The sequence below is a fragment of the Bubalus bubalis genome, chromosome 16 (assembly GCF_019923935.1).
Source record: "Bubalus bubalis isolate 160015118507 breed Murrah chromosome 16, NDDB_SH_1, whole genome shotgun sequence".
NCBI classification, from domain to species: domain Eukaryota; kingdom Metazoa; phylum Chordata; class Mammalia; order Artiodactyla; family Bovidae; genus Bubalus; species Bubalus bubalis.
In genome coordinates this window covers 27,993,087-28,018,558 of record NC_059172.1, presented here as the reverse complement: position 1 = coordinate 28,018,558, position 25,472 = coordinate 27,993,087, and the positions used below count along the sequence as shown (strand labels likewise).

The following is a 25,472-nucleotide window of genomic DNA, read 5'->3' as shown; positions in this document are numbered from 1 at the left end:
TCTCATTGTGGTTTTATTTGCCCTTGTCCGATGATTTGCAACGTTGAACACCTTTTTGCTTACTTGTGCCATTTGTATGTTTTCTTGGGAAGACATGCCACTTCTTTAACTGGATTCTTTTGCTTCCAAATTGTATGAATTCTTTGTATATTTCAGATGTTACGCACTTTCAGTTACATGGTTTACAAATGTTTTATCCCACTCCATAGCTTGCCATTTCATTTTATTGATTGTATTTTTGTTGTGCAGAACTTTTTAGTTTAACTCACCATTCAATCTCCACTATCACAAGCATGTTTCAGTAAGCATGAAAACTACAGTCTCACAATCCTGACCGAGGAAATATAATTTAGAATTAACTTCCTTCCAAATTAAGACATTCCTCTGATGTGCTGCCCAGTGGAATAAAGTTGCATTCTCCAACAGTACTTAGCCCCACCCAGCTGATCTTTTGTGTACAGATATGCGGAGACCTAATACCAAGTTACTAAAAGCATCTCTCTGCAGCCTTGCCTGTATCCTCACTTAGCTCATTTTACTTTCTGTTGCAGCCTCTCTGAGATGGGGTTAGCACTACTATCATTTAAAGGCAGCAAGATTATCTTCAAGGAAAACAGCGCTAAAATCCATCCATCCTCTTGACGTCAATTGCTTAGGAAGGGAGTGAATACAGAAAACTTCGTAAAGTCAGCTCTGCATGTTTTATCTCTTTTAAATTTCCAAGTGAAAACAATTACTAGAAAGCCTGGGGTTGTTGCTGATTATAAAACAGTGATTTTCCCCCTCCTGTGATTTTTAAAAATTCAGTAGTTTGAACTATCTGAATCAAAGTTTAAACTTCGATTTATATAGCTGTATAAGAATTTTGCAATGTCAACTGTGAAGTTTGAATTGGATAATCTTTCTTCTGAAGGATTCAGACATGAGCACGCTTCCAGCTCAGATTTTGCTTTAACCTGCTTGACTGAACTTTCTGGTGATTCTAGTCAATGGGAACTTCAGCACTCCAATTCTGTCCCTGTTGGTAAGCTAAACCTTAGATTGATATTTTTGAGTATCTTAACTTACATCTGTACTTTTTAAATGCCAGATGTGTAAAAAGTAAATCTTAATGTCATTTACTTTGCAGTCGTGTAACTGATGTCAATTTTAGTTTCTTGAGCTATTTTTTCCTGAAATATATAAATACTTTTTATAGAAAAGAATAGAGGGTTTGCCAATAGAGTAAAATGTCAGAAAACAAATTCAATGAACTAAAAAAATGTTAATGGTGAAGTAGATTTTGTTTGCCTAAACACTCAAGTCTATCATGGCTTTGTTTTGTTTGGGACGACTGAGGAAATCAGGGGATTTATCCATAAACTGCAAAAAAAAAAAAAGTCCTGCCTTCTTTCATTCCTCTTTTTTACTTCTGTTTTCTTTTACATAATTATATCAAAGACAATATATGCTTTGCCTCTCTTTAAGAACAAGATAGTATTCCTTTTGGTTTTGTTATTTTATTTGGATTCTGTGTGAGCTGACAGTGTTAATAGAATTTAATATGAAGAATTTCTTTTTTGATACCTTTGGGTATTACTTATCCAGAATCTCAGTTTTCCTTCTTGCTCTACAATTTTGAGTAACTAATGCTAGACACTAATAGTTTGCATTCATCAAAAACTTCTGAGGGTTTCATTTGGATGAACAGCTGTGAGATGTCAATAATAAATTGTTCTTTGTAGAAAAAAATTGTATAATAAATAATACTTAAATGTTATTCTAAAGGAAAACTATAATGATTTAGTTCTTTATCTTTACTCATAAAAATGACAGTGTAATATGAATGTAAAAGTTAAGCAAAGCCTTCTGGCATTGAAATATGTATAATATCATATATGAAATGAGTTGCCAGTCCAGGTTCGATGCACGATACTGGATGCTTGGGGCTGGTGCACTGGGACGACCCAGAGGGATGGTATGGGGAGGGAGGAGGGAGGAGGGTTCAGGATGGGGAACACATGTATACCTGTGGCAGATTCATTTTGATATATGGCAAAACCAATATAATATTGTAAAGTTAAATAAAATAAAATTAAAAAAAAAAGTTAAGCAAAGCCTTCATCACTCTGGTTGTTACTGGACATTAATCTTTGTCCAGTGAAAAATATTTGCAGAAATAATAAATTCCATTTTGTAACCAGAGGATTATTCCAAGAGAATTTGGCATGTTTATTTGTTTTGAGATGTTTAAAAAGAAGCTTTATGTGACTCCAAACCAATTGCTGATTTTTTTGTTGATAGATTCTTTGTCTTCTGTGACTTGTTTTATTATACTATAGGCAGTTCTACAGTCAGGATATATAACAATCTTTTGTAAATTTTCTTTCCATTGTAAGAAAAGCGGTCCCCATGTTATTGTCTTTTTCTTAAATTGAGAATCTTCTTGAGAATTGAACCTACAATTTCATAAAGTGGGAAAATCAGTTCTTTATAAGTAAATGCAGCTTTATACAGGAAACTTAGACAGGAAACGAAAATTTATAAACAAAGCATTTGCCAGTTCAATCATTTTCTTTGCAAGGGATTTTATCTTATTTCATCTCTGTCGTAGCACATCTTGAATTGAACAGTTGTCTTCATGCAGTTGAGCTGTACATCTATAGCTTAAGTGTAAACCCAGAGCCTGGAAGACACTTCCTCATTGATATCCTGGCAGTGCCTCAAATTCAAAACAACTAAGCAAAACGTCCTAAAAACTCCTCCTCCTTCTTATATCCTTTTTTCCCTTTTAGTCAATAACTGCTTAGCATATATTTCAGTATAAAGTTTGTGTTTAGTTGTATGCATATTAGTTTATTAATAATATTTGTCTTCTCTACCTCTTTGACAACCACTGTAGCCCTAGTACTCAGTAGTGTGCCTGGCAGTAAAAGGTTCTTGATGTGACTCCCTGCCTGCATACCTAAGGGACTGAAAGATTGGCCCTCTTCATTCTGCCTAGTGCATGCATCCGTGTAGATTTCTAACCGATCTCACCTCCAGGTTCTCTAACAAGCTTCTTGCATATTGACAGTCACATTTGTTGTTGTTTGGTTGCTCAGTCATGTCTGACTCTTTGCCACCCCATGACTGCAGCTCTCCAGGCTTCCCTGCCCTTCACCATCTCCCGGAGCTTGCTCAAATTCATCTCCACTGAGCAGGTGATGCCATGCAACCATCTCATGCTCTGTCGTCCCCTTCTCCTCTTGCCTTTGATCTTTCCCAGCATCAGGATCTTTTCTAATGGGTTGGCTTTTTCCATCAGGTGGCCAGAGTATTGGAGCTTCAGTTTCAGCATCAGTCCTTCCAAAGAATATTCAGGGTTGATTTCCTTTAGGATTGACTGGATTGTTCTCATTGCTGTCCAAGGGACTCTCAAGAGTCTTCTCCAGCACCACATTTCAGAAGCATCAATTCTTTGATGCTCAGCCTTCTTTAAGTTCCAACTCTCTCATTCATGCATGACTACTGGAAAAACCACAGCTTTGACTATAAGGACCTTTGTTGGCAAAGTAATATCTCTGTTTTTTAAAATGTTGTCTGGGTTGGTCATAGCTTTTCTTCCAAGGAGCAAGTGTTTTTTTAATTTCATGGCTGCAGTCATCATCTGAGCTTATTTTGGAGCCCAAGAAAATAAAGACTGACAGTGTTTCCATTGTTTCCCCATCTATTTGTCATGAAGTGATGGGACCAGATGCCATGATCTTAGTTTTTTGAATGTTGAGTTTTAAACCAACTTTTTCACTCTCCTCTTTCACCTTCATCAAGAAGCTCTTTAGTTTCTCTTCCCTTTCTGTCATAAGGGTGGTGTCATCTGCATATCTGAGGTTATATTTCTCCTGGCAATCTTGATTCTAGCTTGTGTTTCATCCAGCCAGGCATTTCATATGATGTACTCTGTATATAAGTTAAATAAGCAGGGTAACAATATACAGCCTTGAAATACTCCTTTCCTAATTTTGAACCAACTGTCCAGTTCCATGTCCAGTTCTAACTGTTGCATCTTGACTGGCATACAGGTTCCACAGGAGGCAGATAAGGTGGTCTGGTATTCCCATCTCTTGAAGAATTTTCCACAGTTTGTTGTGATCCACACAGTCAAAGGCTTTAGCATGGTCAGTGCAGAAGCAGATGCTTTCTTGGAATTCTCTTGCTTTTTTATATGATCCAACGGATGTTGGCAATTTGACCTCTGGTTCCTCTGCCTTTTCCATATCCAGCTTGAACATCTGGAAGTTCTTGGTTTACGCATTGTTGAAGCCTAGCTTGGAAAATTGTGAGCATTACTCTGATAGCATGTGAAATGAGTGCAATTGTGTGGTAGTTTGAACATTCTTTGGCATTTCCTTTCTTTGGGATTGGAATGAAAACTGACCTTTTCCAATCCTGTGGCCACTGCTGCATTTTCCAAATTTGCTGGCATATTGAGTGCAACACTTTCACAGCATCATCTTTTAGGATTTTAAATAACTCAGCTGGAATTCCATCACCTCCACTAGCTTTATTCATAATTATGCTTCCTAAAGGCTCATTTTACTTCACACTCCAGGATGTCTGGCTCTAGGTGAGTGATCATACCACCTGGTTATCTGAGTCATTAAGATCTTTTTTGTATAATTCTTCTCTGTATTATTTCCACCTCTTCTTAATATCTTCTGCTTCTGTTAGGTCCATACCATTTCTGTCTTTTTTGTTTTGTCCATCTTTTCATGAAATATTAGCTTGGTGTCTCGATTTTCTTGAAGAGATCTCTAGTCTTTCCCATTCTATTGTTTTCCTCTGTTTCTTTGCATTGATCACTTAGGAAGCCTTTCTTATCTCTCCTTGGTATTCTCTGGAACTGTGCAGTCAGATGGGTATATCTTTCCTTTTCTTCTTTGTTTTTTGCTTCTCTTCTTTTCTCAGCTAATTGTAAGGCCTCCTCAGATAACCATTTTGCCTTTTTGCATTTCTTTTTCTTGGGGATGGGTTTGATCCCCACTTCCTGTACGATGTTACAAACCTCCATCCATAGTTCTTCAGGCACTCTATCAGATTTAATCCTTTGAATCTATTTGTCACTTCCACTGTATCATCAGAAAGGATTTGACTTAGGTCATTCCTGAATGGCATAGTGGTTCCCTACTTTCTTCAATTTAAGAAGACAGTCACATAGTCCTTCAGAAGTACAAGTCTGACCTATTTTCACCTTTGTTTACAATTTCTGTAATTCTTTATGACCTCAGTTATAAACCTAGTGCTCTATGACCTAAATCTGTTTTCTTCCAAAACTTTTCAAGCCTCATATAACCTACACATACCCAACAAGAATGTTTTTCACTTTAAATCAGTGTGCATATTATTCTTTCAAAATAATTTCCAATAATTCTTTCCCTCTGCCTCTATTAAGATCTCACTGAGATAAAATACTGTTGTATCCCCAAATACCTATGATTAACTCTCTATATAAAGGAATTTTTCCTGTTGCTAAACTTCTACAAAATGTTTGTTCATTGTGTTAAAATTTTCACATTCTAATTATTTTTATAAATACATATGCTCATGGCTCCTTTCCTATTAGATTATGTTTCTTAAAGGTAATTGCCATTTCACAATTGTTTTTTGTGTCTGTGAATCACATACAACAATTGTCTGTCACGTACAATAAATATGATTCAGTGAATTGCCAATTAGTACCACGTAGTTGGGCTTCCCTGGTAGGTCAGCTGGTAAAAAATCTGCCTGCAATGCAGGAGACCCCCGTTCAGTTCCTGGGTCAGGAAGATACTCTGGAGAAGGGATAGGCTACCCTCTCCAGTATTCCTGGGCTTCCCTGGTGGCTCAGACCTGGGTTCGATCCCTGGGTTGGGAAGATCCCCTAGAGGAGGGCCTGGCAACCTACTCCACTATTCTTGCCAGGAGAATCTCATGGACAGAGAAGCCTGGCAGGCTGTGGTCCATGCGTTTGAAAAGGGTGGTATGAGACTAAACACAGAACAGTATAGTTTATCTTTTAATGAATTTTATGTTATAGGTAGTATTTACTGAAATCAAATTATACATATATTTTAACAGCCAAAATATGTGGAAATTATTAAACAATTTGTTGCCTGATAATAACAAGTACCTGGAATTTGTTTTTTATTCAAAATTTTTATGGAGCATTGAGCATTCTAGAAATCTGTTCTGTATGCTAAATCTTTTTATCCTTTTCCTAATAGAATCAGGTTGTATCCTTTCATTCAGTATATATTGATTGAATATTCATAAGAGTTAATGCTTAATGTCTATATGAAAATAAAAATAAGGTGATAACAGAAGTAAAGAAGAACTGTGTCCTTTTAATCTCAATGGCATGATAGTGTGAAATTTTTTTTCTTTTTGGTAACTTTATTTATTTTTGGCTGTGCTGGATCTGCTTGGGGTGAGAGGAGGACTCTCTCTAGTTGTGTTGTGGGTTCCTCACTGTGGCTTCTCTCCTTGCAGAGCATGGGCTCCAGGCACACGAACTTCAGTAGTTCAGGAACATGGGCTCAGTAGTTGCAGTTCCCAGGCTCCAAAGCACAGGCTCAGTAGTTGTGGCACATGGGCTTAGTTGCTCCACAGCGTGTGGGATCTTCCCAGACCAGGGACTGAACCTGACTCTACTGCAATGGGAGGTGGATACTTTACCACTGAGCCAGCAGGGAAGCCCAGCAGCGTGTTTTCAGTATGCATATGTACATACTCCTAGCATAGGAAAATAAAGTATGAGATGAATGGTAGTTCCTAGATTTTGTCAGTCAGTCAGTTGGGACAGTTCAGTCGCTCAGTCAGTGTGACTCTTTGTGACCCCATGGACTGCAGCACACCAGGCCTCCCTGTCCATCACCAAGTCCCAGAGTTTTCTCAAACTCATGTCCATTGAGTCGGTGATGCCATCCAGCTATCTCTGTCGTCCCCTTCTCCTCCCGCCTTCAGTCTTTCCCAGCATCAGTGTCTTTTCAAATGAATCAGTTCTTCACATCAGGTGGCCAAAAAATTGGAGTTTCAGCTTCAGCATCAGTCCTTCCAATGAACACTCACACTCATTTCCGTTAAGATTGACTAGTTGGATTTCCTTGCCGCGTCCAAGGGACTCTCAAGAGTCTTCTCTGACACCACAGTTCAAAAGCATCAATTCTTCGGTGCTCAGTTTTCTTTATAGTGCAACTCTCACATCCATACATGACCACTGGAAAAACCATAGCTTTGACTAGATGGACCTGTGTTGGCAAAGTAATGTCTCTGTTTTTTAATATGTTGTGTAGGATGATCATAACTTTTCTTCCAAGGGCAAGCGTCTTTTAATTTCATGACTGTAGTCACCATCTGCAGTGATTTTGGAGCCCAGAAAAATAAAGTCTGTCACTGTTTCCACTGTTTCCCCATCTATTTGCCATGAAGTGATGGGACCAGATGCCATGATCTTAGTTTTCTGAATGGTGAGTTTTAAGTCAACTTTTTCACTCTCCTTTTTCATTTTCATCAAGAGGCTTTTTAGTTCTTCACTTTCTGGCATAAGGGTGGTGTCATTTGCATATCTGAGGTTATTGATATTTCTACCAGCAATCTTGATTCCAGTTTGTGCTTCATCCAGCCCAGAGTTTCTCATGGTGTACTCTGCATATAGGTTAAATAAGCAGGGTGACAATATACAGCCTTGACATACTCCTTTCCCTATTTGGAACCAGTCTGTTCCATGTCCAGTTCTAACTGTTGCTTCCTGACCTGCATACAGGTTTCTCAAGAGGCAGATCAGGTGGCCTGGTATTCCCATCTCTTTAAGAATTTTCCACAGTTTGTTGAGATCCACACAGTCAAAGGCAAACGTCTGACAAAATATGGTCCACTGGAGAAGGGAATGCAAACCACTTCAGTATTCTTGCCTTGAGAATCCCATGAACAGTATTAAAAAGCAAAAAGATATGACACTTAGAGATGAACTCCCCAGGTCCGTTGGTGCCCAATATGCTACTGGAGATCAGTGGAGAAATAACTCCAGAAAGAATGAAGAGATGGAGCCAAAGCAAAAACAGCACCCAGTTGTGGATGTGACTGGTGATAGAAGAAAAGTCCAATGCTATAAAGAACAATACTGCATAGGAACTTGGAATGTTAGATCCTTGAATCAAGGCAAATTAGAAGTGGTCAAACAGGAGATGGCAAGAGTGAACGTCAACATTTTAGGAATCAGCAAACTAAAATGGACTGGAATGGGTGAATTTAACTCAGATGACCATTATATCTACTATTGTGAGCAAGAATCCTTTAGAAGAAATGGAGTAGCCATCATAGTAAACAAAGGAGTCTGAAATGCAGTACTTGGATGCAGTCTCAAAAACGACAGAATGATCTCTGTTTGTTTCTAAGCCAAACCATTCAACATCATAGTAATCCAAGTCTATGCCCTGACCAGTAATGCTGAAGAAGATTTTAATGGATCTGTCTAAAAAGAAATACATTCCATTGTCTGCAAAAGCAGTATTTATACTTTTCACTTTTTAAAAAATACCTTGAAGATAACACATACCTACAGAATTTAAATAGTTCTCACAAGACATCTATTAGGTAGAGTTTGTTTATCTTAAACTCTGTTCACTAAGAGAATCCAAATTTCAGAGAAGTAATTTAATTGGACAAAAGTCATATACATATAGTAAGAGAGAGAGAGAGAGTGTGTGTGTGTTTGTGTATGTTGGGGAAGTTTAAGAGTTCTTAATCTGTTTTCTGTCTCTAGTGTTTTTTCCTTCTTAACACAAGTGGGACATTAAGTTTAAAGAAAGTCACATGGGGGAACATGCTTTATTGTGTTCCAGAAATGGATTTAATTAGTAATCAGTAATGAGAATATAAATTTCCTGCCTGTACTCCAGAATGCACTTTAAATGATTTGTAAGCCAGTGAGCATTTCATCATTATGGTCATCTTGGTCATCATCCTTACTGTGGTGTTAATGACAAGCACAGATATATCATTTCCTGTGTATTCAAGCAGTGCTTTCTTTTATACCTATAATGTTTATATTTATATATAAAACATATAATGTTTATTTATAACATACTAATGTAATATATATACATATATACATACATACATGTATATACACACAGACACACACACACACACTGGAGAAGGGAATGGCAATCCACTGCAGTATTCTTGCCTGGAGAATCCCCATGGACAGAGGAGCCTGGCGGGTCACAGTCCATGGGGTCGCAAAGAGTCGGACATGACTAAGCAACTAACACTACATTACTACACTATACACACACAAATGTATATATTTACATATTTAATTTCTCATGTTCAGCCCTATGGAGAAGCCCTATGGAGAGTTAGGTAATATTATTTCCTTATCACACTACTAGTCAATCAACAGATATTTTCTACACCTTAAGAAATGTGTAGTGGAGTAATGGATCATTTCTCGCTGTGAGAACAGTGGTTCACATTTGATATATGTGCCAACATGAACAATAAGGAACAAATTATATGTACCTAAATGCAAAGAGTGGTTACCACCGATTTTAGATGTTTATAAAATCTACACATCTTTAATTTTCTGTAACAGTCTGTTATGCATCTATAGGTTATAAAAACTTTTTTAAACCTAATTGTGTCTTTGATTTGGAGAAGGCGATGGCACCCCACTCCAGCACTCTTGCCTGGAAAATCCCATGGACGGAGGAGCCTGGTAGGCTGCAGTCCATGGGGTCGCTAAGAGTCGGACATGACTGAGCGACTTCACTTTCACTTTTCACTTTCATGCATTGGAGAAGGAAATGGCAACCCACTCCAGTGTTCTTGCCTGGAGAATCCCAGGGACGGCGGAGCCTGGTGGGCTGCCATCTCTGGGGTCGCACAGAGTCGGACACGACTGAAGCGACTTAGCAGCAGCAGCAGCAGTGTCTTTGATTATTGTGACTTTTTGGTGATTGGCTCTACTTGATAGTTAGAGACCTACAATTTAGGAAGCAGATCATTTGTTCAGGTTGTGGTTATTATAATATAGCAGAAAGAAGACATAACTACTGCAGACTGTAGCAAACCTGGATGCAATTTTAAAGGATGTCTTCTCCCCTTGTCTATAGTGTCTGCCTGTGTGGATGTCTAGTTCTCTAGAGTGACTTACTGCTCTGTCTTTACATCTGTTTTCTATATCCTTGATGCTTCTGAATGTTTGCTTTTTTGCCAGCTCCTCAGGGACTCTTACTATTTCTATTTTTCATGAACTGTTTTTCTAGTTTCAAATTAACCTGTTACTGCATGATGCAGACACGACATTCCTTTAGAATTTAAGTACCCCATACAATTAGATAATAATCTCTTAACATAAAATCGTATATTACTGAAAAAAAGTTGTGTCAGTTATCTCAATTATGTGAAAGCAAACCAGTAAACATCCATTTGGACCAATGGGCTGCATATTGAAACAATGCTTATATAATTCACATAAGTACTGATACAAATACTTCACAGTGGTGGTAAGTGTACAGTGCTAATTCTGAAGAGTTGAAGATCATTTTGTTCATCTATTATTCCTTACCAAAACCAGGTATGTTCCACTGATAGTCATGTAACTTCCAGTGTGATAAAATAACATTTTGATCAATGTGATCTATAATTCACTTAAAGGCCAATAGCATAAAATACATTTCAATGGTTGAAAGATTTTGGCCATAATAGATAGTAAATTTTTTTTCTAGAGTTTCATACAGTGCAGTCTAGTATATTCAAGAATGTATGTGATTCAACTTTGAAGAAGTTTGTTAATTTTATTTAATCTAGAACTGTGCATGTTTATTAGACTCAGAACACTTTTACATAGAACATTTCCAACATCCTGCAAGATTTGCTTTGAAGATTTAAAGAATACATTATGTAACTAATGAAATAATGGGAACTCTAATAAAAAATCAGGATAGGGTCCCACTAAGTCACCTCAAAGTATACCACCTTAGACAAGGTTTTAACATCTCTTCTGGATGATTTTCCTAATCTATACAATATCTAGAATAGATTAGTTGATCTCGAAGCCCACTGACAATTATAAAAAAAACTTAATAAAAACAGATTTAGAACATTTCCAATACACATCATTAAGCTTGGTAAAGCCAGTAATATAAAAATAGGTAAAGATAATGTGTATATTTATATGTAAGTTATAGCAGTGAGTGTCAGCATATGCAATGAACTTCAGAATTTTCAGAGCTCTTTTACATTTGAATTTTACAACCACTCTGTAGATGAAATCATTTATTATTCCCGTTTTACAAATAAAGAAATTGCATATCTAACAGTGAAATTTTAGTCAGTGGCAAACCAAGGCCTTAAATCCAGGCTTTTTCCAATCCCACGTTATGCCACTATGCTACTACAAGCATAAGTACCACTATTGCCATAATGATTATAGTGAAAAATATGGGAAACAACAATATTTACTATGTCAATTGCTTTCCAGACACGTCTAATCTCATTTTATTCTTCCGATACTGTTCAGAAGAATGGAGAGATTCAATAGTATTGTAATCACCTGTCATATATCAAATATAGTTTTTCAATTAAGAAGGGTTGAGCTGGTATCTTTGCAAGAAAAAATATGACAAGTAACTTGTTAAGCTAGGAATGACTACTTGGCCTACAGAAATTAACTGTTAACATGCTGGTTTTAAATAATTAGTGTGATCATTTCAAGTGTGTTCTATATATTTGGTGAAGCACAGAATCTTTTAATAGTATTAATCATTTTAAACCATTTTTTCCTGTCTAAATTAGGAAGCTTATTCAATTCTAATGATTTCTGGTAAACTAATCCTAACTTTTGACCAACTATCATTAAATACTAGAGGCTGACATAATTGTTATACTTTAAAAAATTATCTTTGAGTTATTTCCATAAGAGACTTGCTTTCTTTTCTAAATTTTTATTTAAAAAAAATTCAGATGTCTTAGCAAGGTGCTGGTGTACTGTGCATTTACAGTAACATTTTGATGCAAACAACATCCTTTCTGCTTTCTTTTGTTTGTAGCTGAGGATTAACTTGAAATTATTCTATTTAGTCATGCTGCTCCTGCTAAGTCGCTTCAGTCGTGTCCGACTCTGTGCGACCCCATAGACTGCAGCCCACCAGGCTCCCCCATCCCTGGGATTCTCCAGGCAAGAACACTGGAGTGGGTTGCCATTTCCTTCTCCAATGCATGAAAGTGAAAAGTGAAAAGTGAAATTGAAGTCGCTCAGTCATGTCCGACTCTTAGCGACCCCATGGACTGCAGCCTACCAGGCTCCTCTGTCCATGGGATTTTCCAGGCAAGAGTACTGGAGTGGGATGCCATTGCCTTCTCTGCTGTTTAGTTATACTGCTACTTAATACCAAAGATGAAGATGAGAAGCTGGGTCTCATGATTTCTCATCTATTGCATTTCACACTAAAGTAGTTATCTTCTCTCAAAGATTTCTTAGTATCATGTCTCCCTGATACCAAGTGAAAATAAATCTACTCCACTGAAGTATAACTGAGACATAAAACAATTAATTATTGTGCTTTCCTTAGAAAACAGATTTTAAGGTGTCATATGATCGCAAACAAATGATGTATTTTCAAGAGCATTGCACCATTCAGTAGTAATCAGAGGAGTAAATATAAACCCATGATAAATATTACAGAGTATTCCCATCAAACCACATAATCACATACAAAGGCACACATGTACATACACATTCAGTCACTGTGTTTTTTAGAGAATTTTACTGCTATTTTTTCGGAAGTGTTCTGGAACCCAGAAATGACTGACCACTCTGCTGAAATTCTAGTTGTGCTAAGCATAAAAACAATCTTTTTATCATCATGGGTGATTTGGGCTATTACCAAATGGGCTTTTCAATGATTATTTTTTGTCTCAAAAAATTAAGAGCATGACTACTAAGGGAATCTAAAGAATAGGCTCTGTGTTCTCTGACCTTGGGGTATGAGGATGAGCATCCAACTAATGTTAGCCCAGAAGACTATCTCTGACCAAAAAGTAGAAGACAGGCCACTCTAGAAAAAGAGTTTTGTTCAGTTAGAAGTAATTAGAGGTACTAACTTTTTTTGAGATACTTAGAACTATGACCAGCTGCCATATAACTAATTATAGTTATACAAACATCACCAACTGTTCGTTTTTATTAAATGTCTGCTCTGTGTCCAACTCTCTGCCAGTCTTTGTGAGAAATGTACTTGGAAGGCCCAGTGTCTGCTCTAAATCGTGCTCTCTAAATCTGGTTATGAAAAAACCCATATGTATGATTGAAACAGGTTACCATCTCATCCTGCCAGTGTCATTCAGGGCAGGAACCTATGAACTGGGAGGACAGTGCTTTTAGAGAGGTAGTTCTTAAAGCCAAAGTGTAGCCCGCAGAGCACTCACATTAGAATCTCGTAATATGTGAATATTCTTGGATCCCATCCCAGACCCATTACATGTACACTCTGTGGTTATAATACAGAAATCTAGATTTTAGAACCTTCTCATATTATGACTCTATATACCAAAGGTTGAGAACCAATGTTTTTGTCAATGGCAAGGAGAGGTTTATTGGCAAAGGCCCCTTTTGGTGATCACTATATTATGGCCTTTTTTTTTCCAGATGATTTCTGATCATAACGATTTTCAAGTCTCCATTTGACTCACAGCATTTCCACAACCCTCTATTCCAAGTTCACCTTCATGCTGGGGCCCTACCATAGAGGCCCATATGAAAACATTAAATCCAGGTAAACCATTGAGTACTCCAGAACTCTTGCCTGGAAAATCCCATGGATGGAGGAGCCTGGTAGGCTGCAGTCCATGGGGTCGCTAAGAGTCAGACACAACTGTGTGACTTCACTTTCACTTTTCACTTTCATGCATTGGAGAAGGAAATGGCAACCCACTCCAGTGTTCTGGCCTGGGGAATCCCAGGGACGGGGAAGCCTGGTGGGCTGCTGTCTATGGGGTTGCACAGAGTAGGACCCAACTGAAGTGACTTAGCAGCAGCAGCAGCAGCAGAACTCTTTTGTCATCAACTTTTGTTTAAAGGCTGTTGATCCATTTATATACTTGCCAAAGTGTCTTCCTATTTTCTTACACCTACACATCACCCTCAGATAAATTCAGATTCACATCTTTCTAAAAAGTCCTTCTTCTCATTTTTTATATAAAATATTTCGTTTTCTCTATGTTGGAGGTTCATTATACTCATTTCTATGGCACTGATTTCAATGTAAAGTGTTTCCTTTTTGCATTTAATCTTGCATTTAAATGGGTGTAGTTTTCAATGTAATTTTGTCAAATAGAGAATAAACTTCTACAAGATAAGAGACATGTTGTACTTCTCTTCCCTCAAGAGGGACCAACAGAGAGCTCTGTGAACAGAAGGACCTGCATTACTTGTTCTTAATATGACTTTACAAAGACGGACCAACTGATAGAAATCTTTACTTCCTTTGTGTAATGTTTTAATATAACTCTGATTTCCTAATGGCTCTGCCTAGGGACCTTCAGTTCATTCTGTCTCAAGAAGAGCAATCTAGGTTCATATAATATGTGTACTTTGGCTGCCCTGGTAAAATGAAAAGTTAATGCTAATGTGATGTTGTAAAATGAAATAACCCCAACAACCACCATTTTGTTAAATGCTTGCTGAAAATATTCTACTAGGAATTGAGTACTTCTGTTATAATTCAAAATAATGATTTAAAAAGTGGCCTTTCTAGATTCCACATATAAGGGATGACATGATATTTCCCCTGCTCTGTCTGACTTAATTCACAAAAGGAGTGATGCAAATGAACTTACTTACAAAACAGAAGCAGACTCACAGACTTTGAAACTGAAAAAGAGCTTATGGTTGCCAGGGGTTGGGGCAGGAGAGGATAGGGGGAAGGGATATTTAGGGACTTTGGGATGGGCATGTACACACTGCTATATTTAAAATGGATAATCAATAAGTACCTAGTGTACAGCACAGGGAACTCTGTTCAAAGTTATGTGGCAGTCTGGATGGGAGAGGGGTTTGAGGGGGAATGGATACACGCATATGTATGTATGGCTGAGTCCCTTTGCTGTTCACTTGAAACTCTCACACAACATTTGTTAATTGGCTAAACCCCAGTACAAAATAAAAGCTTTTTTTTTTCCAAAGTGGCTTTTCTGATAACATACAAGGAGTGCTTATGTGGCCATTGCATCAGTGCATAATAATTGGTGGAATTCACTAAAATGAATAGAGATAAAGATAGTTGCTGATATAGAGATATCTCTCCTCAAATGATTTCTGGTGTCTTGTCTTCCTGATGCCAGATGAAAAAAATTTTTGCTTCAATTTTTTTGGAATAAGTTTCAGTACCTTGGCTTACCCAGCATTTTATTTTTTTAAATTAAGACTTGTAGTGAAATGTTTATGATAATGTTCTCAGGTTGACATAATGATACATAGCCTTAATCTTTATTCATAAAACTGTTTCTGGAAAGCAATTGACAGGAAGCTCTCTAAAGTAATGGGTGTGTTCATATCTGAGGTATGGAGTCACACACTCTACCTAATAATTTATGACCAATTACAGAAAATGTACTTAGGTACTGCAGCTTGTGAGTATTATCTCTTTACAATAGATTCAAGATTCTCTTACAGTTAAGCAATCTCACTTTAACTCCAATGCTTTTATTATTTTTTTCTTTTAAAGCAGGAGATAAAGTAGTGGGGTACAGATGTACACTGTGAATTAATTAAGTCTGCATATGTGGGTGTATTTGCATGTGTAAAGGTAGAAACAAAATTGAAAATAACTATTCTTAGAGATATAAGCAGGAAGATAGAAGTCCAGGAGTAAACTATTCTGGAAAGAAATTTGGCATTATTTTTCAGATGGATTTCAAATCATATATAGCTTTGATTCAGAAATGCAACTTCTAAGAATTTGTTTCAGATAAAATCAGAGACATACACAGAAATAATGAAGCAAAAATGCTCATTGTAGTGTTGCTTTTAATAGAGATAATGAGAACTAAGAGTCCAACAGTGCTGAATTCATTAAACAATTAAACTATAACATATCTCCCAAGAAGGAATGTTACAGACTCATAAAATAAGTAATGAAGAAAATGCTGTTGGTAATGGAAAATGCTCAAGACATAACATTAAATGAGGTGATAAAATTATATGCAGATGTTTTATACAAGGTTTGTGTAGATATTTATAATTACATGAGATTTGAGCAAAAAATAAAAGAAAAACATACCAAAATAGTAAAATCTGTTAGTCCTGAGGGTTCAGTTCAGTTCATTCACTCAGTCGTGTCCGACTCTTTGTGACCCCATGATTCGCAGCATGCCAGGCCTCCCTGTCCATCACCAACTCCCGGAGTTCACTCAGACTCAAGTCCATCGAGTCAGTGATGCCATCCAGCCATCTCATCCTCTGTCGTCCTCTTCTCCTCCTGCCCCCAATCCCTCTCAGCATCAGAGTCTTTTCCAATGAGTCAATTCTCCACATGAGGTGGCCAAAGAACTGGAGTTTCAGCTTTAGCATCATTCCTTCCAAAGAAATCCCAGGGCTGATCTCCTTCAGAACGGACTGGTTGGATCTCCTTGCAGTCCAAGGGACTCTCAAGAGTCTTCTCCAACACCACAGTTCAAAAGCATCAATTCTTCAGCGCTCAGCCTTCTTCACAGTCCAACTCTCACATCCATACATGACCACAGGAAAAACCATAGCCTTGACTAGACGGACCTTTGTTGGCAAAGTAATGTCTCTGCTTTTGAATATGCTATCTAGGTTGGACATAACTTTCCTTCCAAGGAGTAAGCATCTTTTAATTTCATGGCTGCAGTCACCATCTGCAGTGAGTTTGGAGCCCCAAAAAATAAAGTCTGACACTGTTTCCACTGTTTCCCCATCTATTTCCCATGAAGTGGTGGGACCGGATGCCATGATCTTCGTTTTCTGAATGTTGAGCTTTAAGCCAACTTTTTCACTCTCCACTTTCACTTTCATCAAGAGGCTTTTGAGTTCCTCTTCACTTTCTGCCATAAGGGTGGTGTCATCTGCATATCTGAGGTTATTGATGTTTCTCCCGGCAATCTTGATTCCAGCTTGTGTTTCTTCCAGCCCAGCGTTTCTCATGATGTACTCTGCATATAAGTTAAATAAGCAGGGTGACAATAAAATTTACCTTTTTTGTTGTTGTATGCTTTCTGAATTGCCTTGATTAATCATGTATTACTTTTACAATGATAAAAAGGAGTTACATCTGAATGCATATCAGGAGTATAATTGTTTTCATATACTTAAGAAAAATGAGAAAAAGCTTACATGAAAATAGACATAGAGGGAGCTAAATTGTGCCAGAGTCCTTGGCTAAATATAGGTTTCCTAATATTTGAGAATATTTGAGAATTTTCAAGTCTCCATTTGACTCTCACAGCACTTCCACATCCCTCTATTCCAATCTCATTGTCATGCTGGGGCCCTAGCATAGAGGCCCACATGAAAACACTAGATACTCAAGACACTTGTTCAGGATGTTGAGGATAGTCATCTTTAGCACTGTTTTTGCAGTCATTGTTCTCCCCAGCCCTCCAAATACCTAACCTTATTTCCAACAAAACTCTTCCATATACAGAAATAGCCAATATGCGCAATCAATGGCCACTTACCATATCCAGGTAAAACTGCAACTGGCACTTTTATGAGCTTCATTATGTTTTACTTTCTCAGAAGAAGAAATCATTTGACAACCTTTCAAGAAAGAGGATATTTCAGGGAAGACAAAGGGGCAGCCAACAAACAGGTGCCCCATCTATTTAAAGGTTAGCAGAAAGGAAAGAAAGGATAAATAATAACGGCTGTAGGCATCAAAATGTCTGTGGGCATCAAAAAGCTAACAATAAGAGAGAAGAGAAAGGGCCACGTATTAAAAACTAGCAATAGCAAAAGTATGGAAATCAACAGGAAGATAATTATACAATAGAGACAGAATATTTTTATGTATCAGGATCTGTTGAAACACAGAGATTTGTTAGTAAGATATTTATATCTCATAGAATCATTGAATCAAGTTGAAATAGGCTCTAAGGTAAGTTTTCAGGAAAAAAAATCATAGAACATACTGATGTTTAAGCATGAAAAGTGAGACATAGCTGCTGTCAACTCCAAACACATGCTACTTATGCTGATATGCCCAAACTTTCACCTCTCCTCCAACTCTGGCGCTACACAGAAAATCACTTGGTAAACAGGAAAAGTATACACTGCTACATCTCCAACCCAAAACTGTGCCCTAATTGGTTTCTGATTAAATCACTGCCAAAACCCTTGCACTGGGGTGGAATGAACCCCACACAGGACCGATTGCCTGAGAGTAGGCAATGCATAGATTCATCAAGAGAAGGCCACTTTGAACTTGTTTCCTCATTTGAAAAACAAGGGACTTGGACCTCTTTTCAAAGATTCTTTGATTTTTTTCATAAGCATTTGGTTAAAAAATAATAAGGGTCTTTGTTTGAAGGTCTACAAAGTCCTGCAAGTCATCATAAATTTGGAATATGTATTGCTTAATATAAATTTGTGCACTGGAGAAACTCATCATTGGCTTCCTGTGGCTATGTTCTCACCCTTATTCTTGTGTCTTTTCAAAACTCATGGTGCTGCCTGACTCAGGGGTACTCTTCATCTAAACCAAGGGCATTGGAGAAACCATTGCTTATCCCTTGAGTTAGCTGTGGTGGATGCTATTATTGATAGTGGCATTTTGCCTGTTCTTAGATGACCAATGGGAGAAGGCAATGGCAACCCACTCCAGTACTCTTGCCTGGAAAATCCCATGGACAGAGGAGCCTGGTAGGCTGCAGTCCATGGGGTCACTAAGAGTCGGATGCGACTGAGCGACTTCACTTTCACTTTTCACTTTCATGCATTGGAGAAGGAAATGGCATCCCACTCTAGTGTTCTTGCCTGGAGAATCCCAGGGATGGGGGAGCCTGGTGGGCTGCCATCTATGGGGTCGCACAGAGTCAGACACGAATGAAGTGACTTAGCAGCAGCAGCAGGTGACCAATGAACTCTACTCTCTTGTTTCCCATATTTGTATCTTACACATTCTGAAATTTGAACTTTTTGCTTGTTCTTTGCTTTTCTTTGTCCTTTGTTCTTTGCTTTTGCTTTTTCTTGGTCTGTAATTTGAGTTCTCAAAACTCAAATATACTTGTTCATGTTATCTGAAAATTCTGTGCAGAAAGTTCTTGCTTCAGTTTATGAGTAGAAAATACAAACCATAATGATAATCTTAGATTTAATAGTTTTATTTTCTACTTCTTGTAAGTAAATCCAAAAGTTGCTAGCATTTATTTTTGCAATTTTTTGAACATTTAAACTGAACAACAACTTCTTGATATGGGAGTTGTCTACCTAGAAATGGAACTTAGCAGATAATCTGGTACCCTATATAAAGTAAACTCGTTATTCATCATATAAAGCAATGGAGAGGCAGTTGCTTTAGACCCTAGAATCAAGCTAGAATCCAGAGGTTGCTCTGATATTTCTTAGTTATATGACTTAAGAAACTTTCAATGAATCTCTGTGTGTTTCTGTTTCTTCATATAAGGGCGTAAAAAAAAAATCTCTATTTCACAGAATAGTTAAGAATGAGAGTGAAAGTTGGTAAGTTGTATCCAACTGTTTGTGTCTCCATGGACTGTACAATTGATGGAATTCTCCAGGCCAGGATACCGGAGTGAATAGTTGTTCCCTTCTCGAGGGGATCTTCCCAACCCAGGGATTGAAACCAGGTCTCCCGCATTGCAGGCAGATTCTTAGCCAGGTGAGCCAACAGGGAAGCTGAAGCCTGTAAAAAAAAATCTGTATTTCACAGAATAGTTAAGAATAGTAAGTTAAATAATACCAAAAAAGCATTTAGCACAATGCTTAGCAGTTAACCTAGAACTAGTAAGTATCTGGGCTTCCCTGAGCTTTAGTTAAGAATAGTAAGTGAAATAAGACCAAAAAAGCATTTAGCACAATGCTTAGTACTTAGTCTACAACTAGTAAGTATCTGAATTTCCCTGCTGGCTCAGATGGTAAAGAATCCACCTACAATGTGGGATACCAGGCTTTGATCCCTGGGTTGGAAATATCCCCTGGAGGAGGGCATGGCAACCCACTCCAGTATTCTTGCCTGGAGAATCCCCCATGGACAGAGAAGCCTGGTGGGGCTACAGTCCATGAGGTCACAAAGAGTCGGACATGACCAAGCAACTAAGCAGACAGTAAATATTTAGGAAATTTTGTTATTTTAAGTATATTATACAAGGTAACAAGGTAGGATATATACTATTATGGTGTTCCGCAATATGATGGCTGACCATGTTCTGGGGATTGTAATCCATATGAGACAAATTGTAGAATCTGTGTAGTGAGAACTGAGCTTCTCAATTTAGGTACAGTTTTCCACTGGGATACATGACTGTGCAGAGAATTAACATCACACATTTCAGGAGCATTTATTTTACTTGAAAAGTAATCTTATGAAATTTTAATATTAAAAAGGAAATTTGGTAGGAAGTGAATAAATACCTAGATTAATTTGTATAATAAAATGTTAGATTTCAAAGAAAATTCCTGTTAACCTAGAGATGTTTGTGGGCATTTGCTTTTCTAACATGAGAAACATTTCTAGAGGAAAGTTTGTGAGGCACTGGAAAGAAAACAAAGCAAGAAAAAAAAATGTATTGGCTGCATCAGAATCCTGGTTTCTGCTGGTTGTTTGGGTGTTGATGGCCCATGACAATGGGCTTCCTTGGTGGGTCAGATGATAAAGAATCTGCCTGCAATGCAGGAGACCTGGGTTTGATCCCTGGGTTGGGAAGATCCCCTGAAGGAGGGCATGGCACCACTTCAGTATTCTTACTTGGAGAATCCCATGGACAGAGGAGCCTGGTGGGCCACAGTCCATGGGGTTGCAAAGAGTTGGACATAAGCACACACAGCCCCATGATGGCAGTATTTCTCAGTGCTTTTTGTGGAGTCAAATGTCTTGGGTTCAGTGAGGCCATGTTAGTTTTAGCATTTACATAGTTGCATTGACATTAAACAGTGTTCTTTTCTCAGGATATCATTAGAGAAGCTGGGAATTTTATAATACTTCACTTAAAATGAGATTGGGAAAGGGAAACTTGAGCTTTTTTCTGTGTTAGTTATTAAACTTGTCTTTTGCTCCCACTCTAGATCAAAGTAGGCAGGAGGCAGTCTAGGTCAAAGTAGGCAGGAGATTGTCTAGCTTTTGCAACATGGATAGACCAGCAGAGTAATATTATGCTTAGTGACATAAGTCATACAGAGAAAGACAAATACTGTTTATGGAGTCTAAAACATAAACTAATGTGCTTAGTCACTCAGTTGTGTCAGACTCTTTGCGACCCCATGGACTGTAGCCTGCCAGGCTCCTCTGTCCATGGGAATTCTCCAGGCAACAATACTGGAGTGGGTTGCCTTGCCCTCCTCCAGGGAATCTTCCCAATCCAGGGATTGAACCCAGATCTCCCACATTGCAGATTGATTCTTTACCATCTGAGCTACCCGAGAAGCCCATAAACTAATGAATATAGCAAAAAAGGAACAGACTCATGGAGATACAGAACAAACTAGTGGTGACCAGTGGGGAGAGCAGAAAGGGAGGGACATGCTAGGGGATTAAGAGGTACAAACTACTATGTATAAAATAAAGAAGCTGTAAGTGTATTTGTACAGTACAGGGAATATTAGCCAGTGTTTTATAATAACTATAAAAGGAGTATAATATTTATAAACTGTGAATGATTATGTTGTACACTGGAAACATATAATATTGATAATCAACTATGCTTCAGTAAATTTAAAATAAATTGAGGTGATCTAGCTTCTAGAAATGGGATGTCTTCTCTTAATGTTGAATGATGTGTTACATAAGGAAGCTGAGATACTAGTGATGTTCAGGCATCATCTGGATTAGCTTGACTGAATTGTACTTGTCAATGGGTAGAGATAGATCTATAATCTTCTCTTGTGTGAAAATATGAGAGTGGGACCAAGACAGCATGTGTAGCTTGTCTAAGATCACACAAATAATTGGATACAGAGGTCAGTCTATAATGTTGTATAATTTACATTGTCAAAACTGCAAGTTTCTTCTAATTCCAGGGGCTCATGATGAATAAGAGGCACGACATGGGCTTCATCATAGAAAACTCTGACTATGATTCAGAGACACAGTAGATTTCAGAACTTGTACAAGTTACTTAATAATTTTCTTCCTGTTCTCAGTGGGATATCCACTTTACAGACTTGTCTATAGGATTGAGAAAATGTATGAAAAAATACCTTGTGCAGAGAAGGGACTTACAATAAGTGTTTAATAAATATGTGATGTCTCCCCATTTCCCATTTTCAGTGTTTTGCCTACTTATTTACTCCCTGTGCTTTCTCAAATGAAAAATTGCTGGGCCATTCATTAATTGCTATGATAACTAAGGATAGTGAATCTGAAAACCACAAAATATTCTACAAATACCTATATCATTGTGAGTTCCCTACTTAATTCTTGCAACTACATGCCTTTTACATGCCTTTTAGATCAGATTCCCTTGAGAGTGATTTATGACTAATTTCAAAAAGACAAAGATATGGGAATATTCATCTAAACATTTCTAGTAATACCAGAATCTTGAGCTCATCATTGTTTGTTTATTGTCGATTAACACTGAAGAAATTTTCTTCCCCCTTTATCTATTCTGCCATTGTTTGCTCCAAAATTCTTATCTGATTCCTTGGTAGATAAGCATAATTCAGTGCTTTATTTTTATTCCTTTCCACTGAATATTTGGCTCCAGCCAGTCAAATTTCAGAATGCATGTTCCATTTCCAAGGCCACAATGGAGACAAGTCTTGAAAGAGAAGGACATAAAGAAGAGGTCAGTTCTGTAGCGGAAACCAGAGTGTGGATTTTGGAAGTTACCTAACTTCTACATCCAAAATGCTACATATTTCATAATTTCAAATGAAATACTATAGAAGCGTGGTCAATACTGTATACAGCGTGGTCATTTTTTCCTCTGGCTTTGTCTTGAAAGTCAAATGAAGCTGTTCTCAATTTATCTGATGTCCTTATTATATGCATTCTTTAAAAAAGTTTTTAGAAAAAGAAAAATAAAATTAATTAGTTTTTAGAAAGTAGCATCCTGTTAGCTCCATAAAATACATATGCAAATTGTCTTACATTTGAATTGAAAGTGACCATTTATTTCATCACAGAGAAATGATGAAGAGAAAGAATAGGTGGAATTTTTGGAAGCTCCAGGGAATGAATTATTTATTTATGGATCAACAATGTAATGTGTGACCAACTAAAATGTAAAAATTGTATAATACAAGGATAGGAATGAATTAAAAGGAGATTAAAACGTGGTATCTTCTTTTAGATGACTATTAGAGAAGACATTCATTACATTAACACTCACTGAGTAGTCAAGTGTCTGTGTGTGTGTGTGTGTGTGTGTATATATATATGGCAATACATTGTACAATATATAAATATATGCAATAGGCAATGTACCATGTGTAAGTGTACTTTGATATGCAAACAGTAATATCTGTGTATATGTGTGTGTACTGCCTGGGCTGGTATCAACTCTATTCTTCCTGACATTCTAGACATCACTGCATCCCTTGCCTCATTCTTTCTTATTCATGAATTAGCTCAAGCTGTCCTTTCAGTCTTGGGCTCTTGTTCTTGTCTCACCCTGAACGTGCTCAGTATTAGGATCTTGATAGATGGCTACAAAGAAGGAGAAGAAAACTAAGAAAAAGGAGAGTCTGCATGAGAGTTTTGCAGTGTAGTCACTGTGTGGATGTGTCCATGTAAGTTTAACTTTAGTCTTTAGTTTACTGAAAGGTAAGCTAAAGAAGAGTCTCTTCCTGGGCTTACAGTCTGTGCTTCTATGTCATAATATCTCTTTATCTGTATTAGTCTTCCCTAGTGTTTCTGAGATGTACCTTTCCCAGATCTGGACTTGGCCACTGTTTTAATCCTCATCCACACTAGATATTCATCCTCCACAGATGTCAAATTCCTGCATTCTCCACACCTCATGCCATCTTACTCAGCCCTACCTGTTGGAACATCTGTATCTCATGCTTGACTCCAGCCTCAGTATTACTGAGGACCTTCACAGAATATGGGGCCATCAAAATGATGGGAATGAGCACACCCTTTCACCTCCCAGGTCCAGTGAGGTAAGAAGTGGTAGCAGTGTTCTTCCCTCTCCCAATATAAGTGGTCAGGTGTTAGAGAACAGGAAGGAATTTAGGATCGTCTTGGAAAGTCAAATTAGAACTTTAATATTGTACCTCAGTTTCATGATGAATTAATTAAATTTTGCTAAACTGTCCTGGAAAGTGGACACACTGTATCACACCACTTTTTAAGCGGAAGGGATTTCTATCTTCTGTGCAGTGTAACTTAGAATTTAACCCTCAGCAGTACACACAGCTGCTTTAAAGTTGAGAGTGATTATTGAAGGGAAAAGTGAGGTAACTGTTGATTATAGTGTGTGTCAAAGGAAGAATCAATGATTGAGGATATGTGTTCTGGACTTTCAGAAGAATCAATCAACATGGCCCAAAGAGAGTAGAAAATGAAAGACATTTTAAAGTGGGACAGACTTTTTTAAAAGAAAGGAGGAGTTGTTCTCAGGGGATGCAATGACGAAGACTGACCACAGAATATGATGTCTTAAAAGCATTCACTTGTGCGTCTGTGTATGCCTGTGTTTGCTGGTTTATTTTTTGCCAGTCCTGCATACATTCTTCTTTCTTTCAGTATGAATACTCTGGATTTCTCTTGGGAAATGAATCCCTTTCCTACTCTTTGATGATAAGGTTTGTGCCTCTAAACTGTGCCCGAAGTCAGCCTTCCTTCCAAGTATTCCAGTTATTGGGCCAATGAATTTCTTATTGGTTATCACTCATTTGGTTTGACTTTTCTATCAGGGGCAACAGGAAGATTTCTCAAAGGTAGATACGTACATTTCCAGTTTGGGGTAGGATAATGATAAGAAATGACCTGCTTAGCTAGATTAGAAGATCCTTGTTGTCAGGTGGTGGAACATGGATAGAATGGATGAATGTTGTTGTTCAGTCACTAACTTGTGTCTGACTCTTTGTGACTCTATGGACTGCAACATGCCAGGCTTCCCTGTCCTTCACTATCTCCCAGAGTTTTCTCAAATTCATGTCTATTGATTTGGTAATGCCATCCAACCATCTCATTGTTCGTTACCCTCTTCTCCTTCTGCCCCCCAATCTTTCCCAGCATCAAGAGCTTTTTAATGAGTCTGATCTTCACATCAGGTGACAAAGTACTGGAGCTTCAGCTTCAGCACCAATCCTTCCAATGAATATT

General features: G+C 37.7%; 1 protein-coding gene across 1 annotated transcript in view; it reads left to right on the top strand.

The window, feature by feature from the left end:
• Nucleotides 1-315: 315 nt before the first annotated feature.
• Nucleotides 316-25,472, top strand: part of ANO3 (anoctamin 3) — a 452,499-nt gene continuing 427,342 nt past the window's right edge. Inside the window, exon 1 of the mRNA XM_025266342.3 lies at nt 316-1,024. Within this exon, the coding sequence (XP_025122127.1) occupies nt 871-1,024 (154 nt within the window). The 5' untranslated portion in view covers nt 316-870. The remainder of the gene's footprint in view (nt 1,025-25,472) is intronic.